General features: G+C 34.4%; 1 protein-coding gene across 1 annotated transcript in view; it reads right to left on the bottom strand.

Annotated features, from left to right (window-relative positions):
• Positions 1-17,346, bottom strand: part of CFAP47 (cilia and flagella associated protein 47) — a gene marked incomplete at both ends in the record, with an annotated part of 301,646 nt that overhangs the window by 232,177 nt on the left and 52,123 nt on the right. The window contains 6 exon segments of the mRNA XM_082784753.1: positions 3,973-4,113; positions 4,700-4,793; positions 9,135-9,344; positions 10,180-10,411; positions 12,033-12,161; positions 13,686-13,786. Coding sequence (XP_082640879.1) covers positions 3,973-4,113; positions 4,700-4,793; positions 9,135-9,344; positions 10,180-10,411; positions 12,033-12,161; positions 13,686-13,786 — 907 coding nt within the window.

Here is a 17,346-nt window from a genome sequence, read left to right on the forward strand (position 1 = left end):
AAAACAAACTATAAAAAGAACAATTTCAAGTTGAATATTAAAAAGTAACACTTCACAATCAAAAAGTTTTCTAGTTTAGTAAGTATTTTAGAGATTACACATAAGCATAACTGTATTACAAAGAACAAAGTTGCAGAGGTTTGGGGGAAATCTTTTACTTCCTTAAAAAAAATACAAATACTTTGTTTCCATATTTTTCCCCAGTTTTGATGAACTGGATGACATCACTGGATCGTGTATCACTGTGTACATTTAAAAAACAAACAAACAAAAAAAAACCTTCTAATTACTGAACTACTAAAATGATCTGCAGTACAATCTATAAAACAAAAAATCTTTAAGTTATTTCATGGCACAGTTGTGCCTTTAGATGCAGATTACACTGACTGTTCCTCCTGAAAAATAAACCATGTTACAGTGTCTACAGTAAAATTCTTTGTACTCAGAGGTTACTGATTAAGTCTTCCATGATCCCACATTAAAAATATAAGAAATTATATATATATTTATAGACGTATATAGAATATAAAAAATATAAAGTTAAAATTAAAAAGTCTATACAATGCTCAATAACTTTTTTTTTTTCAATTTGATTTTTTTTTTTCAAACTGAAATGGTGTAGAAAAAGATATTTGAAGGAGGAAAAAAGAACTTGGTTTTCAGAAAGAGAAGGAATACAACTGTTTTGGTTCCAACCAACTTCATCAATCAGGTCTGAACCCTTTGACCAGTGACTAAAAGCATCAAGAATCCTGTCCGTTTTGCATAAATGCTAACTACACTGCATCAGCTCCATGGTTTTCTTTCATTTACTCAAAATTGTAAAATCTTGCACCCTTTTTATTATTATTATTTTAATTGTTTCTCTTCCTACTAGTTTCTGACTACTGCAGCTTGTAAAAGATATGTTAGAGAAAGCATCAATTTCTTGAAGCAAGGTGTTAGAACTTTTTCATCCCTCCATTTGCTGCAGATGGAGAGGAACCCTCTTGCATTAAGTATGACACAGTTACAGCCATGTGACTTAACAGCTCCCACATCTATATTTGGATTTCCTTCTTCACAGACAACATAAAGGACTCCCACCATTGCTTTCAACTTTTTCTGAAGAAGATATTTTATGACATGGTAATATATAAAACCTAGTTAACTATTAACGTGCATGAGACCAAATTGTAGCATCCATGTTGAACTACAATAAAAAGAAAATGGAATCACCTTGAAGCATTTCAGCTCATCATAATCTAGTTACATGCAGACATAGCTGAACTAACTTAATTTCTTTAGAACTATTTTGATTTCTGACCTTGATGCTTTATTGAGATGCATAGGAATATCTTAAGAAAAAAAGAAATCTCAAACTTTTTACATCATCATCCTCAGATACAAATCTGAAGAAAGCAACAACAACAAAAAAACAAGTAAATAAACGTGGTTTCATGCATTTCTCAAAAGGCATCGTCCTTGCAGGTTAATTTATTGCAATGTTCCTTCTTCAGAATAACCTGACATTCTATCAAAAGAATGGAAACAAGAAAGAGTAATGGCAACTACATTTAGGAGAACATATGCAATGTTGTTTACCCATCAAACATTCTTTTACTGTCTTTTACCAAGAAAATTCAAATCCATCCTAATTCAAGATGTCCATATCTACATTACTATTTAGATCCTGTTGAGGGAACAGGGCATTAGCATATAGTACACTGTATCTACAAAAATTTTCCGAGATAAAGTTAGGAAATGCTATAACTTGTAACTATAAAAAGGATCCTCATTACTACATGCTCAGTAAATCTAAAGATAAATCGTGTTTCTTGAAAATCTGCCTTGACTCATAAGGTAAAATACCGCTTTTATTGTCAGTACATATATTTCCATTATCCTAGAGTTTCAAGATTTTTAGAATACCAGCAATATTTTAGGCCTTTCTCAAAACGAAAGCTTGAAGTATACCATTATGATTTATGAAGTTCCCTTTTATTCCTTATAGACTCTACCTTTTTTTTTTTTTTTTTTTCAGAACAAACTTGATAAGCTGGAGTTATGTATATGCTTTTTCATCTGGAACTTCTGCAGCAACTGAAGTTTTCATAACAGGAAAGTGAACCATAATGTATCAGGTATGGACCTGAAAGCAGTATGGATGACATTCTGGCTGATAGAGAATACTATAAAGCATTTCTAAGCATTTTATTTCCAAAATAAAATTGGATAACAAAATATCCCTGGTGAATAGATGAATTCTTTTAACATTTTCTTTGTTATCTGCTGTTTGTGTAAGAAAGGATTCTGTTTCATCTTATCTTTCTTGAAATCAAGCTGTCATAGTCACAAAAAAACTTGTCTCTATTTTCATTTTAATGAAAATCCTGTTATGAATATTTTTTTTTTTTTAACTTCAGAATATTTAAAAACTAGTCTCAATAAATATTTTTATATGAAATAATCTTGCTGTCTTGACAGTTCATATCCTGTTTTTCTTTATTGTTCAGATGCTTTCTTTACAAAATGAATAAAATAATTAAAAAACCCTGTTCAGCAACAGTCACGGCCGTCCTTGTCAAAAATGGGTTGAACAAAAAGGTATGAAAGAGAGAACAAGTCATTGAATGTCAAGTGACTAGATTCAATATAAAGTAATGTTAAGATTTCTGTTTTTTCTTTACTATGTCTAATTGAATACCATGTAAGCTTTGGCCTTATGTGGTATGGCTAAAAAGTAAAGCAGAGAAGTACAATTTCTAAGACATTAGAAGGACAGGGAAGACAAATATGATGTTACAAGTCTGTAAAAATGTACTGTCATGTGACAGAACGATGAGTGAATAATGAATGAGTAACTGAAACATGTTTCTCATGCAGGAAAAAGGAAACTAGAATGACGAAGAACATGACTTCACAAAAGGTTTAAGCTTATCTAAACCTGAACTACTTTCATATCCCCAGCAACAATGTCCTCTGTCATGTTCTGTATACACCAATGGTCAGAGAGATGACAGATCTACTGGGAACCACCCTACTCCATGAACTTCAATTACTGCACTGCAAAACTTCCCTTAATGCACTAGTTCTCGCATAATGAAGGCAGTCTGTCTCTGCCTTCATTACGCTCTCTCTGCAGATATTTGCACACAGTGGTGAGATCCCCCCTGGACCTTTCTCACCTCCAGGCTGGACAGTCCCAGCTCTCTCAGACTCTCCTTGTATCAGAGATGCACAAAACTTTATCATCTTTGGAACCCGTCATGGGAGTCACTCTAATATACCCATTTCTTTTCTGAAGAGCCCATATACATGTAATATTTATATGTTTCATTTATTTTCTGTCCCTTTGCATAGAAATGTGAAAATACTTATTTTCAAATGTACAAACATTACTGATCATCTGTGAGCACACCAGGAATACTATGGAAAACTCAAATATCCAAAATATTTATCTAACATCAGCAAAAATAAAATTAAATACAATTTCAGAGGTCCATATTGACCAAGTTCAGGTCTTAGACAAAATTACAAAATTACTTAGACAGTATTACAAAAATGCTATTTAAAAATCTATTTAAAAATTCCAGTCTAATATAAGATAACACAATGGCTGCATATGTCTAGTCAGCTAAGTATTTCCAGTGGAAAAGGCTTCTAAGCAGGATTACAAAAAGGTATGGCATAGTTTTCTCTTTGTAATAGAAAATTCTATAACATTTAATCCTGTAAAATGCAGTTTTCTCTGACAGTATTTCCTAACTGAAACACATTAGCTCAGTGCTAGTTTCAGAACTAAGACAACTGAAGTGTTCTTATTTAAACTAATACCAGATAAGCTGTTACAGAAGAATAAAATATTTGAGAAATATTTAGTTTTAAAAGATCTGTTTCAAAAAATAACTTGAGTAAACAAAACAGTTTTTCAAAACAGTTTTTTGTCATTAGTTCTTCAGAATATAAGTAGCTAATGTGTCTACAATTTACCTTGTATACTTGCAGTAGCACATCTGTCCAAGCTCGTTTGCTAATTGTCTCAAATACGCTGTCCTCCAGAATGAATAGATGTTCGTTGCTAAACACATCGGAGTTTTTCCCATCTCCTTTTTTCAACTCAGTCATGCGGGCCTCCAAGTAAAGGAAAGATAGCAGTTATTTTCAACATTAATAGCAGTTAATTTCAACAGTTTGGACAGAAAATTCACAAGAGGACAACAATAAATCAAAGGCATAAATGAGTGAGATGTCTTCTATAGTGTAATAATGACCAGCACTGGAATCATTCATAATTCAACACCATCTCAAGAATAAGAAGCTCAGTACAGAACCAACAGGTATTTAAAACAGCAATCAAGACAGAGAATCAAAATTATATTGTGTTTTACATATATATATATATATAATGAATGGGAAGCAGTAAAATTAATTCCATCCTGGAAAAAAAAAAAAAAAAAAAAAAAAAAGGTGTTCAGAATTAATAACAGGTATCAGAGCTATTAGAAGGAATGGAAGAGAAAACCTGGGGAAGGGTGTAAATGCAGCAGCTTAAAGTTCTGTTTAACCTTATGTGTCTGCTTTGATTTATAGAATCTAAAGAGTCACCACAGTAGGACTACTCAAGGTCCACAGAGAATTTGCATTAGACTTTGAAGGATTAACACTAAACATGTGGTCTTTGTTTAAAAAATAAACAAATAAAGAAACAAAAAACTACCTTCAACCGAGTTTGCACTTCAATCCACCTCTTATAATCACCAGGTTCAAGCAGGAATTCTGGCATAACATGAGGAAGACATGCTCCTTGGCTTCTAAGATCATAAAAAAGGAAAAGGTAATGGGGTGGCAAGGTAACTGTTTATTATCAGGGTGGTTTCTTTATGAGAACTGCTCCTCCATAAAGAACTAATTGCAGCACAAAACCTCAAAACATGTAATACACATGTTAAAGCCAAAGAACCACTGTTACATAACATCAGTAGAATTAAAACTTAATAATGCTTATATCTTGTCTGTAGATCTAATACTGGAAGTCTTGTGGGTGTAAGCAAAGGTATTTCAAAACTTCATTAATTGTCAAACCGACCTATCATCTGCTTTCTAATAAACTAATAGACTAATAAACACAATAGAAAAAAGTAACATCTGTAAAAAAAGGCAATCACAATGGCCCGGTACTAAAAAAATAGAGCTACCTTTCAGTTGAAGAAAAACTATCCTTTACTTCAAATGATACAGTTTAAACTTTGGAGAGGAAAGTAGTGAAGAATTATTAGATTTATTTTTCTCATGACATCACAAGTTTCCTGACTTTTATGTCAGAAAAACTCTTCTAATGTATCTAGACTTACATTGCTCTCCGTGTTTTAACACAGCTAATGTGAAAAATAATCACATGAGCATTTCTTGTTATTTAACTAGTCCCTCATTCAAATGAAATAAACATACTTTTCTTGTACCATGCAGTCCAAATTCAATTTGCTTTGTGTATTAAAAGTCATACATCACAGATTGAAATTAGAAGCATGACAGTTTATTTCTCATCCCACAGAACTGTATTGTGCTGGTAGGAGTACATGTTTGTCTCCATATTTTACATAGTGACATTATCGTCTCAGATAAAATTTCATATTTCATAAAATTATCCAGCATGTTTTTTAAAACAGAAATATTTTAATCAAGGACCCAAAATAGCATCAAGTAGTAGTCTGATTCTAAATTCACCATGTCTGAAATTCCCATTTTCAACTAAATCACAAGCTCTGTTCTCTGAAATCCCTTTGAAACTTCAAATCTTTCCAAATGATTAAAGAAGGAAGCTATGCATCATTTATCTTTTTAGATGTTCTATCATCCTTTCAAAGTATTTAGTTGGTAGATATATGGGAATAGGCGCAATCTACGATTTTCATCCTCTAAAAAGCTATATACCAATGTTTTGTATCAGCATGCCATGCAGCTGCTTCTGGCAGCTGCTGCCAGTTTGGTTATTAGGAAAAGATTCTTCACCAAGAGAGTGGTCAGGCACAGGAATAGACTACCCAGAGAAGTGGTCATGACACCAAGCATTCTGAAGTACAAGAAGCATTTGGACAACACTCTCAGACACATAGTCTGATTTTTGGGCAGTCCTGTGTGGAGCCAGCAGTTGGACTCAATGATCCTTGTGGGTTCCTTTGAACTTGGGATATGCTATGATCATAGTCAACATGGGTTCTATCTAACTGAATGTTCTCATAATTTGCCAGCTTTTGTTACCAAAGAACACTGTCTTACAAAGAATCCTTCCTCATAATAGGGTAATATAAGGATAAAGTGGATATTTAAAATAATATATAATATGGATAAAGTAGATATTTAAAATGATGACAGTTCTCAAAGATCACCATTTTCACATTATTAAGATGTAGCTCCTCAACACACACAGCTTGCAACAAATGAGTTAATCCTACTTGTACTGTAAAATATCCAAACGTTTCCTTAACTGTAATGGTAAAATACCAAGGAACGTTGCTTAGAACAGTCAATGACATCCTCCTCATTCAGTAGCTGAAAAACCTGAAAGATGAATCACACTTTATTTCAACCATGCTGACCAGAAAGTAGTAGTTAGGGGGAAGAAAGCTGAAGAGTATATGTTTCTATTCTCTGATTGCTCTCCTGGGCTTTACAGGAAGGAATGCTGCACTTTCTGCAAATCACAATGAACACGTAGGGATAGCAGATGACATGAATTACTCATCTCTAGGCTGACTCTGTATGTCCTACCATCATTACATTTGTGCACTGTATTATTATACAGTTGTGCCAGCAGTCCAAATGTCAGACATTTTTTTCACTGGGATCTAAAAGCACTCTTAAATAACAAGCTGTGAAGAAATGAAAGCATCCTAGGTAATCCTAAAATGCACAGGTAGAAGAATACTATCCATAAAGCACAAACAATGACAAAATCTGATAGGACTCGCGCAAACTAGAACAGGCAGAAACTAACAGGATAATGCTAAGCATATACTGAGCACAAATTTAATCATCTATTATCATCTATATAATCATTATATAATCATCTATATATACAAGCACAGGAGTCCAGCTAGAACTGGTTCTCAACCTATATAGTTTTGCTACGACTGTTATTGATTATGTTTTCATTTCCAAACATCAGATCACATCAGTCATCAGCCATTGATGTATCTGCATACAGAGGTGCTCAATTCAGCCTTGACTAACTGGCTATTGCTCCAGTTCTGCTCTGAGTACGTCAGTGAGTTAATGTACAAAATTCAGTAAGATTGAAGGCTTTTATTAAAATTTGGCTATTAAATAGCCTTAAACAAGAAAAACTCTTAAATCTACTTAGAGGATCATTCATATTTCAACATTCTCCATGCCTTGTTCTCTGGATAGATGTGACATTCCTTCAGAAGAATAATCAACAGGGTGGCATTAATAATATGATGCCAAGACATTCTTAGCAGTCCATTGCCTAATGACTCCAGCCTTTAAGATTCAATGTTGTGGGATGTATCCATCAATTTTTTTTATTTAGTATCAGAATGGATGTTGAAACTGTGAAAACAGGAATCTGTAAGCATTGTTCTTACTAAAGAAAGCCAAAGCTACTGTTCTACAATTGCTGCAATGGTTCCTCCAGAATATCTACTATGATATATCAATGATGCAAAGAAGAGTGATATTCTGAATTATTTTTAAAATGAATGACATGGCTGAATGTTTCAGATAAAGGTTCAATGTTGTTTTGGATCCAGATAATACCTTTGTTTCCCCTTCCCTGTTTGAGAGTGTTTACAACATTAATGCCAACATTTTTTTTACTGTTTGTTCACTTGCTTGCTCTGCTATAGATAGCAGTGTCACACTGCTATCATTGTGAAGATTGAGACAGCTTTTTAGCTTTTTTTTTTTTTTTTAAGATACTTAAATTTAACAAGCTGTGCACAGCTCTTTTTACAGTCTTCCATCAGGCTTTTTGATTCAGTGCATTGAGTAAGCTTATGGGATCTAATGAGGTGACTTAGTGTTCCCAGGAAGATAGAATTATTGAAAGTACAATTCTAGAACAGAACAGACAGATGTGTTTGAGATAAAAGTAGGTAAACAGCATGGTTTCCTGTTTACGTGAAGTTTTAAAAAGTTGTAATTTAGCACTCTTTTGTATAGCTCTGTTGATAGATATCATAGAAGAGATGCTTGTTTATGATGCTACTTTGAGCATTATTCTGCTTTCAGACCTGAAGCATGAGAAAAATGCTTGTTGTGTCTGCTGGTATATCATTGCAACTACTGATCTTTCTGTTACATAAGAAACAGTGTGCATTGATCTCATTACGAGTTCAGATACAACTACATTATGATCCATTATTTTCAAATGAAAAGCTTGTATTTAGGACAGTAAGTAAATAGTTCTTAAATGGAAGGACAGCCTCTCGAACACTAACAAGGATGCTGAAAAGACGCAGAGATGCTGTGTTTCAGGTCTTCTAGTGATCTGTAAGGAACTTTTGACATTAGAATTTCTCTAAAGTTAATTGTCTTCTGTTTCACAGCAACAGACATGAAGGATAAAGAAAGAGTTTATTAACCTTTTTTGATTTGCGCCCTCTTTGACAGTTGTTCCATTTTACGTTACAAAATAAGACTGTCCATGAAGATTGGTAGTAGATAAATCTGTTCAGCAGCAGGATTAGTGCTTCCATTTCTAGGCATATTGTTAATATGAAAGACAAATATATTACTAAGTTTACAAAATGTATTGCTAAAGCTGATTACAGAGCAACAAGCATCAGTGGAATGCTAAAATCATTCATAAAAAACCCGATCCAACTTCTACTCAGTCTAAGAGATGAGGTCAATAGTTGTTTTCTTTCATAACAGTGGGAAGAGAGTTCCTGTAGAATCCCTGTGTTGAATATAACCCTACCAAAGGACACCTCAATTAGTGGAAGCTGCAGAGAATACCTTAGTAAAAAAAAAGATAAGACTTTTCTATTATAAATTTTAATTTATATCACAAAACATGCACTATAAAAAAGGCCCTTAGCCTACTATTTAGTTGGAATTTTGAACTACACTAATTAAAAGGGGGGGCGGGGGGAAGAAAGAAAGAAAGATTTTACCACACGTGTACTTACTTAAGGAAATCAAGGAACGTAGAATGCTGCCAATGGAGCTGTAAAATTTGTTCAACAGGATCAAGGGGCAGTGACCAGCTCAGTGTAAAGCCAGGTAACAACTGTCCGCTCAGGTGGAATAGCATGCCATAAACAGTCTTAGTATCTTTGCCAAGGTTTTGTTTAAAAACATTTTCTTGAGAAGAACTCCTCTGGGCTTTACAGACATCGCTAAGAGAGAAAAGGCTTACAATATTACTCTTAAACGAACAAAACAAGCTAAGATTTAATTATTGTATCACTGAATCACTGACAATGATAAATTTAATAAAGCAAGAAGCATAAACATCAGGAAAGAAGGCTGAAAAGTATAGCACCTTTTTCTTTCTACAGAATTTTTATAATAATGTAAAATTTTTATAAGAATTGCATGTTTAATAAGTATATATCAACTGCTTCATAAATAAATCTATGTTTATCATAGCTTTCTGCCAACTATAACTTTGATTTCTATCATATTGATAAATGCCTATATGTGTCCCAGGAGATTGGTTTCTTCATTATTTAGTACCAAACTAGACAAAATCAACTAAGTGATGCCCCCAAAACTGATATATTTCCAGGGTGTTTGCAAGACTTCTGATTATTAAATTTGCTTCCCCATCTGTCTCTTGATCTTCAGATTATGTGGGGAAAAAGACATTGTCTAAAACTTATTTATGCCATGAAAGGAGGGACAACTGATATACCTGTGCTCATTTTGGGAGAAAAGTAGATTTCAGTTTAAAGAGTGATATCTAGTTTTAACTGTATATTTGTATATGCAGATATGATATATCACTGCATTGTAATATATCAGAGCACATTATCTGGAACTATATTTTAGAAAATGAAAAATAACTGAAATGACATTTTCATATAAACAGTGCATAGATGCTATGATTTTAATATAAAACTATGCATTAGAGTGTCTCTATGTTCCTCTGTTCATATCCAAATCATCTTACTATATATATTAACATTTTATTAGGCAGACACAAGTTAGTTCAAAGAAAATATGAATTACCGTCTTAGTGAATATGGTATTGAAGTAGGATTTGGTCCCTTAGACCAGCCAAAGAGAGTGAACCAATTCTGAACAGCAGTTAGAGCTTTCTGAAAGAAGATGTACTGTTCTTTGTCCTTGTCAGGAAAAAATGATAATTCAGATTTATTTTCTCTCCCATCACTTGGACTATCAGCTTTACTCTCTTCACTCGTCTGTTCATCACTTTCACTTTCAAGGGTAGTATCGAACTCTGAATGACACAGAGGGGGACACACATGTCTTGGGAATAGAATAAATTCTATTTCTAGAATCTAGTTTCACTTAAAGTGAAATTTTTTATCCAGACAGAAAAAAAAAAAAAAAGACAAGGTTTACAAAATCATAAACAGTAATCTTAAAACAAACAAACAAACAAAAAACCAGCCTTTCGTGCAGTTCCAGTAGCTGTTGCTTTACCAGCTAGACAACGATAATTCCTCACCCCAATCACACAGCATGCCTCAATAACTGAGTTGTATTCAAACAATTTATCAGGTGTTGTATCAGCGTAAGTAAGCCTATTCCCTTAAGTAAGGGAAGTAAGTTACTTCCCTTAAGTAAGTCTTTGGACTTTTCACCCTTATTAGGCCTTGACCTGCTCAAAACTTAAATTACATATTCTTACTACTACTAGTTTTTTTTACAGCAGCAGTATTGCATAAAATATAACAATACAACTCTTTTCATAGGACAAATAGCTTAGACAAGATACATCTTCAGATATGGAAACAATATTTGTAGTTTTATCTGCATTTTAATCAATCAACTATTCAGGTTTATTGTTTCATTAAATGATGCAAAAATAAAACTATTTAATGCCTGGCACAGTTATTTGATTTGATAAGAAATTACTTATTATTTATATATATATATATTATATATAATTATTTATTAGGATTTAAGGAAAAAAATAATATAGTGCAACACAAGCAAAAGAGGAGACTCTTGTCCTTAGTAAGATGCAGTTCGGCTGGCTGACGAGGCTACTTTCTTATCTTGTCACTGCCACCTTTGCCAGAGGTTATTGCCTTTTTAGATCTGAAACTGAGTTGTTCTTTTGAACTTGTTTTACATCATTCCACTGAAATTGAACCATGTTGTTAAAGACCTATTGTTTAGTCCGTTTAACTAAACTCATTGTCGTGTTAATATCATAGAGAATGATCACACAAACATCTGCAGATCTGCAAATGTGGAATTCTAACAGTAGTGAATCAGCAGCAGTAACTTTAGCTGTTCATAAGTAAGAAAACTAGCAGCTGAAAGAAGAGAGATGTCAACAGCCTCAGATATTAGTCACCTGAAACCTTACAGAAGATCTATCGGGCTTAATTCCCATACAGCAGCACTTTAACTGAGTCCCACTGACAATAGTTGTTTTTATACAGTACTTCATAAATACAGTAAACATGTTGAAATCTAGCCTGACTTCTCTATGGTTAGTTAGTTTATGACTACAGAAACAATGCCCTTCTTAGCAACTAATCCCCTTAGGTCTGTTCAGTAGTTACTTTTCTGCCAGTTCCTCCACAGACATTTTATTGCAAATGGGACCATTGTATTCTTTGTTTGACTGTTTGTTTTTAAGTAGTTTGGTTGATTTCCCTTCCACTTAATCTGCTAAAAGACAGGAGTGTCTTTTCTGCTAAAATACTTTAGGCCAGGTTTCCCATGGTGTCACTGGAAAGAACAGCCTCTCCAGTATTCCTCAATTACACACACACAAGCATTTTAAGCAAAAGATACAAATGTGAAACACATCTTTTTAAAGTAGTAAGCCAAAAAATACTTGCAAGAGCTTAAAGTGTTTAAAGTAAACAGATATATTATACCTGACTGGGAATATTCATAGGTTGATTCAGTGATTGCACCAAAGGAACTTGAGGAAGTACTATGGGGAAGTGATGGTGGAGTATAATGTGGATGCAGAATAACTTCTCCACTACTGTAGACTTTACTGTCTATAGAGCAAGATTACAAGCTGCAGTTGAGTAAAACATACCTTCATCGTCAGTGCTCTAATGGTTTATAAAAGCAGATATCTGTTTATACTTTTAGTTATTTCAATTAAATCAAATTAAATCAAGTAACAGCTCTTACTTGACTCATTATGAAGATACCATTCTGGTCATTACATTGGGGACAAAAAAAAAAAATTACCTACATCTTCTTTCCATTAACTGTATCTTGTACAGGACAAAAATCGCCTATCAAAGCAGCGCTAATTCAAGAATTCTAAGTCACGAAACAAATATTCTTAAGGGATTTTTGATCATAGCTCTTTAAGTAGCAAGTCTTGGTATAGAGTTATCAAACTCTTTCAGACTCAACACCCCGTAAGTTACAAACTAGGCTCAAAAGTATGCTTTAGCGACCCATCAGTTTTGTCAGGACATATACAGAAATTATAAAACTCATATATGCCTCTTTGCATTTAAAAAAATCTACATTTAACTTACATTATCCAAATTCATATTTCTAGTTACAGTTCAACTCTCCTGATGTAGAACAGGGAAGGAGAGTGCTGAAACTGGTCAGTGAATAGAAAAAGCTCATGAAGGAAGAATAATATAAACACTGAAGAAAAAGATCTTGTCAACTGAAGGAGTGTTTGGAGTGAGCTACTTAGGAAGTAGCAAAAAAAAAAAAAAAAAAAAAAAAAGTGTTGCCTTCTTAGGAGTTTCTTCATGATTCATGCAACAATCTAGAAACTCTGACTTTTAAATTTATCCATTAAATGAGGTCTAATTAAAAGCTCAAAAAAATCACAAAGTGAAACTAAAAGGACATGCTGGATGACTAACTGGCCTTTACACAATGCAATGTTTCAAAAACATATACAGTGTCATTCTGTGTAATCAGCACAGTTAAGGTCTGAACAATAAATATTATTTCTTTTGACAACTTTGATTGCTGTTGGTGTTATATAGTGATCTAGAAGATCTGGCAAAAGGAAACTCTGGTAATAAACCAGAAATACTAGCATAACTACTACTGGCATAGGAGATGTGGCAGTGCACAGCCTTAAGAAATATTGACCACTACAGCACCAACCAAAATTCTCTAAAAAGTTATATAACATATGCTAACATATGTTATATTTCCACTGATTATACTACAGATAATGATTAGATAAACTAATACTACAGATAAAGATTACATAAGCTAATACATACACGCTACAACTACATTTTCATTTTGTTATGCATAGGTAAACAAAGAATAAAATACAGGATTATTCACAAGTATAACATGAAACATTTTTTTAATAGTTTAAAAACACAGAACCCAATACTCCTATTTACTGTAGCTATCCCAAGATCACAATTCTGTTAAATTACACTATCAAAAAATCAATCCAATAATTTAGTAACTTTATTTCTTGTGACATTCTTTGAAGGCCAAAACACCTTATTATCAATTTATCTTTTCCTAATACTACTAGGCATAATATAATCTGAAGAGTTAAAATGCAGACTACTTACTGCTTATCAAAGTAACTTGCTGATCAGAGATGTGAAATGCCAAATATGGGTATAAAGTAAGAAGGCAATTCTCTGCTGTTGCAGCAACCTGAAGGGAGAATCTGTTCAAAACAAAATACAAAGGTGATATTTTTATATTTAGTTGTGGCAATCAAAATATTTCAAAACAAGAAGAAAAGACAAATATAAAAGATATCCAGACCACTTTATTTTCTGCCTCCTGGTTCAGTAAGAGAGTACATGGATGAGGATGCAAATGCTGAAATGGTGAAAGACAGTATATTCCACAATAAAATTTATTATAGAGCATGGATGTGTCCTCAAACTGAAAGTTCCAGATTTAGAAAATATTTTAATGAAATAAATGAACTCCGTCTCTGAAGAAAAAAATAAATTAAAATTGCAGTAGATATGTATGAGCGTATTAAGGAGACTGCTAACTTGGTAAAGTTTAGGCACGCTTCCCAGCACAAGAAGGCAACATAACATTTCCTTCCATGAGACACTGAGATCTCATGGACTACCAAAACAACTGGAACTCTTAATAGCTACCTTGTACCAATCGTGTCTGCTTCATTATGTTATTATCAAATGCTAAGATCACTGATATCTTGTTTTCCTGAGCTTCCAACCAAAACAAAAACAGAAATAGCATGAGTTTCCCCAGATCCACAGTGAAAGGAAAGAAAACTGAGAAGTGTAGAACACAGAAGTCACAGACCACATTTGTGTCACCAATGATTACAGCAATTCATTTATCCACCACATAGGTATTTTGGGGTATTGTGCTGTCCAGAGCACCATTTCTTTGGTTTATATGACACATGATGTACATGTTGTTTCCTACTTATCTTTTTTACTTAAATGTCATTTCAAATCAGGATGGCAGAGAAATTTCTTTCCTGCTGAACTATTTATTTGCTTAGCAAATTAAAAGATGTAATCACAACTGGAGGACAAATATAAAAACACAATATTCTCATTGTATTGGGTTTATGTAGGAAGGCTTTGGAAAAAGCAGGAAAGAACCCAGCAGCTGCCCCAAGTAAGGATAAGAGCCAGCTCCAGCCGGATCTAAAAGGGACCAGCCACTGACCAGAGCTGTTTGTGCCTCTGGGACAGTAGATTTAAGAAAGGGGGGGTGGGGGGGGAGAAGCTTTGCTACAGCAGCTGGGAGAGAGTAGTGGGAACATGTGAGGGAACCAGCCCTGCAGCCCCCAGGTGAGTGCAGCAGGAGGGCAGGAGGTGCTCCAGGCAGGCAGCAGCAGTTCCCCTGCGGGCTGTGCAGGGAGAGACCCCTGGTGGAGCAGGCTGTCCCCCTGCAGCCCATGGGTCCCACATGGAGAAGACCTCCACGCTGCAGCCCCCCCCATGGGTGGAGGAGCCCCCGGTGGAGCAGGTGGATGTGGCCTGGAGGAGGCTGCGGCCCATGGAGAGCCCCTGCAGGAGCAGGGGGTCTGGGGGGAGCTGCCGCCCACCCATGGGGGACCCATGCTAGAGCAGTTTGCTCCTGGGGGATGGATGGACCCCGTGGGACGGAGCCATGTGGGAGCAGTTCCTGAAGAGCTGCTGCCTTTGGAGCAGGGGCAGGGAGTTACCATGAAGGAGCGGTGGAGATGAAGCATCAGGGACTGACCACAACCCCAATTCCCCATTTTTCTGCATTGCTTGGGGCGGGGGAGTGGGGGAGGGAGGACGAGGACATAGAGGAGGGTAAATGGTGGAAAGGTGGTTCACAGTGATCTGGTCTGTTATTAGTGGGCAATAAATTGCATTATGCTGAGTCTTTTTTGCTCATGATGGCAATAGTTGAGTGATCTTCCTGCCCTTATCTCAACTCACAAGTATTTTTTCCATCTTACATTCTCCCTGTCATTTCGAGGATGGGGAGTGCGAGCATGGCATGGCTGTGCTTAGCTTTGCACAGGTGTTAAATCACCACACTGTGTGTTTTTTTGTGTGTGTGGTTTTTTGTTTTGTTTTGATTTAGTTTTTCAAGTAGAAGAAAATAAGTTTCATAACTGAATAGTTTTCCCATTTCTTAAACACTTGGCCAAGACATTCTTGGATTTTGCTACCTTTAATTTCTTTATTTATGTCAGCCCTGTGCAATGTAATGTCAGTTAATCTGTTTTGGAGTCAAAGAAGCACAAAGAGAGAACAGAGATTAAAAGTAATATTAGAAATTAACTTCAAATTCTCATCCAAGGTAGTCATTAAATTAATATTAATGAACTTACTTATGATCCATTTAATGTAATCCATGGACACAGTAAATTACTTGCTAAAGGACAAATATATATCTCCTTAGTTTTCTCTTACAGATACATATAAAGTTATTTTTTTTTTAAACATGATTGCCTTGTTTTCTGTAAAGTAGTCAAATTCAACAATATCCATCTTCTACCCAGTGCTCACTCTTGATTTACAGGAAAATCATGATTTGCACGATCAGACTATGCAAATCAATCCTACTGATATTTTAGGCCTGGATTTATATAAAAACAAAATAGTACAGAGCATAACTTGGTTTCAATTCAAATAGTTAAAAATAGACTAAATATTAACAAGATAGGAATTAAAATTTAACTCATATTTTTTTCCACCCTAGAACACCGAACATAAAATACCGAAGCTTAAAGTTTCAGTTCTAATAATTTTAAAATATAATTTTGTTGCTTTGAAAATGGAAATATAAAGGGAATATACTAGCAAAGTTAGTATGTTCTCACTGATGCTGTGAGGTTTCATGGCCTATTAAAGAAACCAGGAACCTATTCAAGATCAGTTTCCTTTTATACGGGTTATGTCTTGATTTTATTATTCTATTATTAAAGGTTGAGAAGGCCCCCAAATCTTGTCTTAAATTAACAAAGCAGTTTAAATTCATTAGTCAAACAGTTTGAAACAAACTGCTCAAATGCTTATATAATTGTTTCAGTCAGATTTGAGGTTTAAACACATTCCATACATCTCCCATGACCTTGGAGCAGGGAAAAGAATGAGGGCAGATGTGCAGATAACAAAAATTGCAACTACGAGTTATTATGGAGTGTAATATCAATGAACAGTGAAATATTAACAGTAGTAAAGAAACTGACGCCTGGGCACATTATAGATTTTATTAGAATAATAACTATCTGTCCTAGATTAGAAAATCTTACGTTGACTTCTCCAATTGAAGGAAAGATTTTTTTCCACTTATGATAAAAAATAATTTCTTCCAAATGCCAATATGAATAATATTGTCATGCTGACTAATAGCACACACAGAATCCCTTTGATTTGGATGGTGTGTTATTTCATCCATTTATTTTCATATTTTATATCATCTGCTTGTACAGCCTATGCAACTCACTGACAGGAAATCACATACACATGGGAAACCAGTGTTGTTAGTAATGTTTAAAAAAAAACAAAAAACAAACAAACAAACAAACAAAAAAACCAGCTACCTACTTTATTTTAAAACACAGCAACATTTTTAAGATGATTTGCCATTCCCAAGCATGATTTTTTTTCACCTTCATAAGCATGAATGCCTTTTAACGTTACTTTTATAACTTTAATTGGTATATTTTTCTCAGAAAGACTAAGTTTGCCCTTAAATCGAGGATGGTATTCTTTATTTCATTTTAATGGCAAATATAGAAAAAAATTT

This window comes from Aythya marila, assembly GCF_965140915.1.
Source record: "Aythya marila genome assembly, chromosome: 1".
Taxonomy (NCBI): domain Eukaryota; kingdom Metazoa; phylum Chordata; class Aves; order Anseriformes; family Anatidae; genus Aythya; species Aythya marila.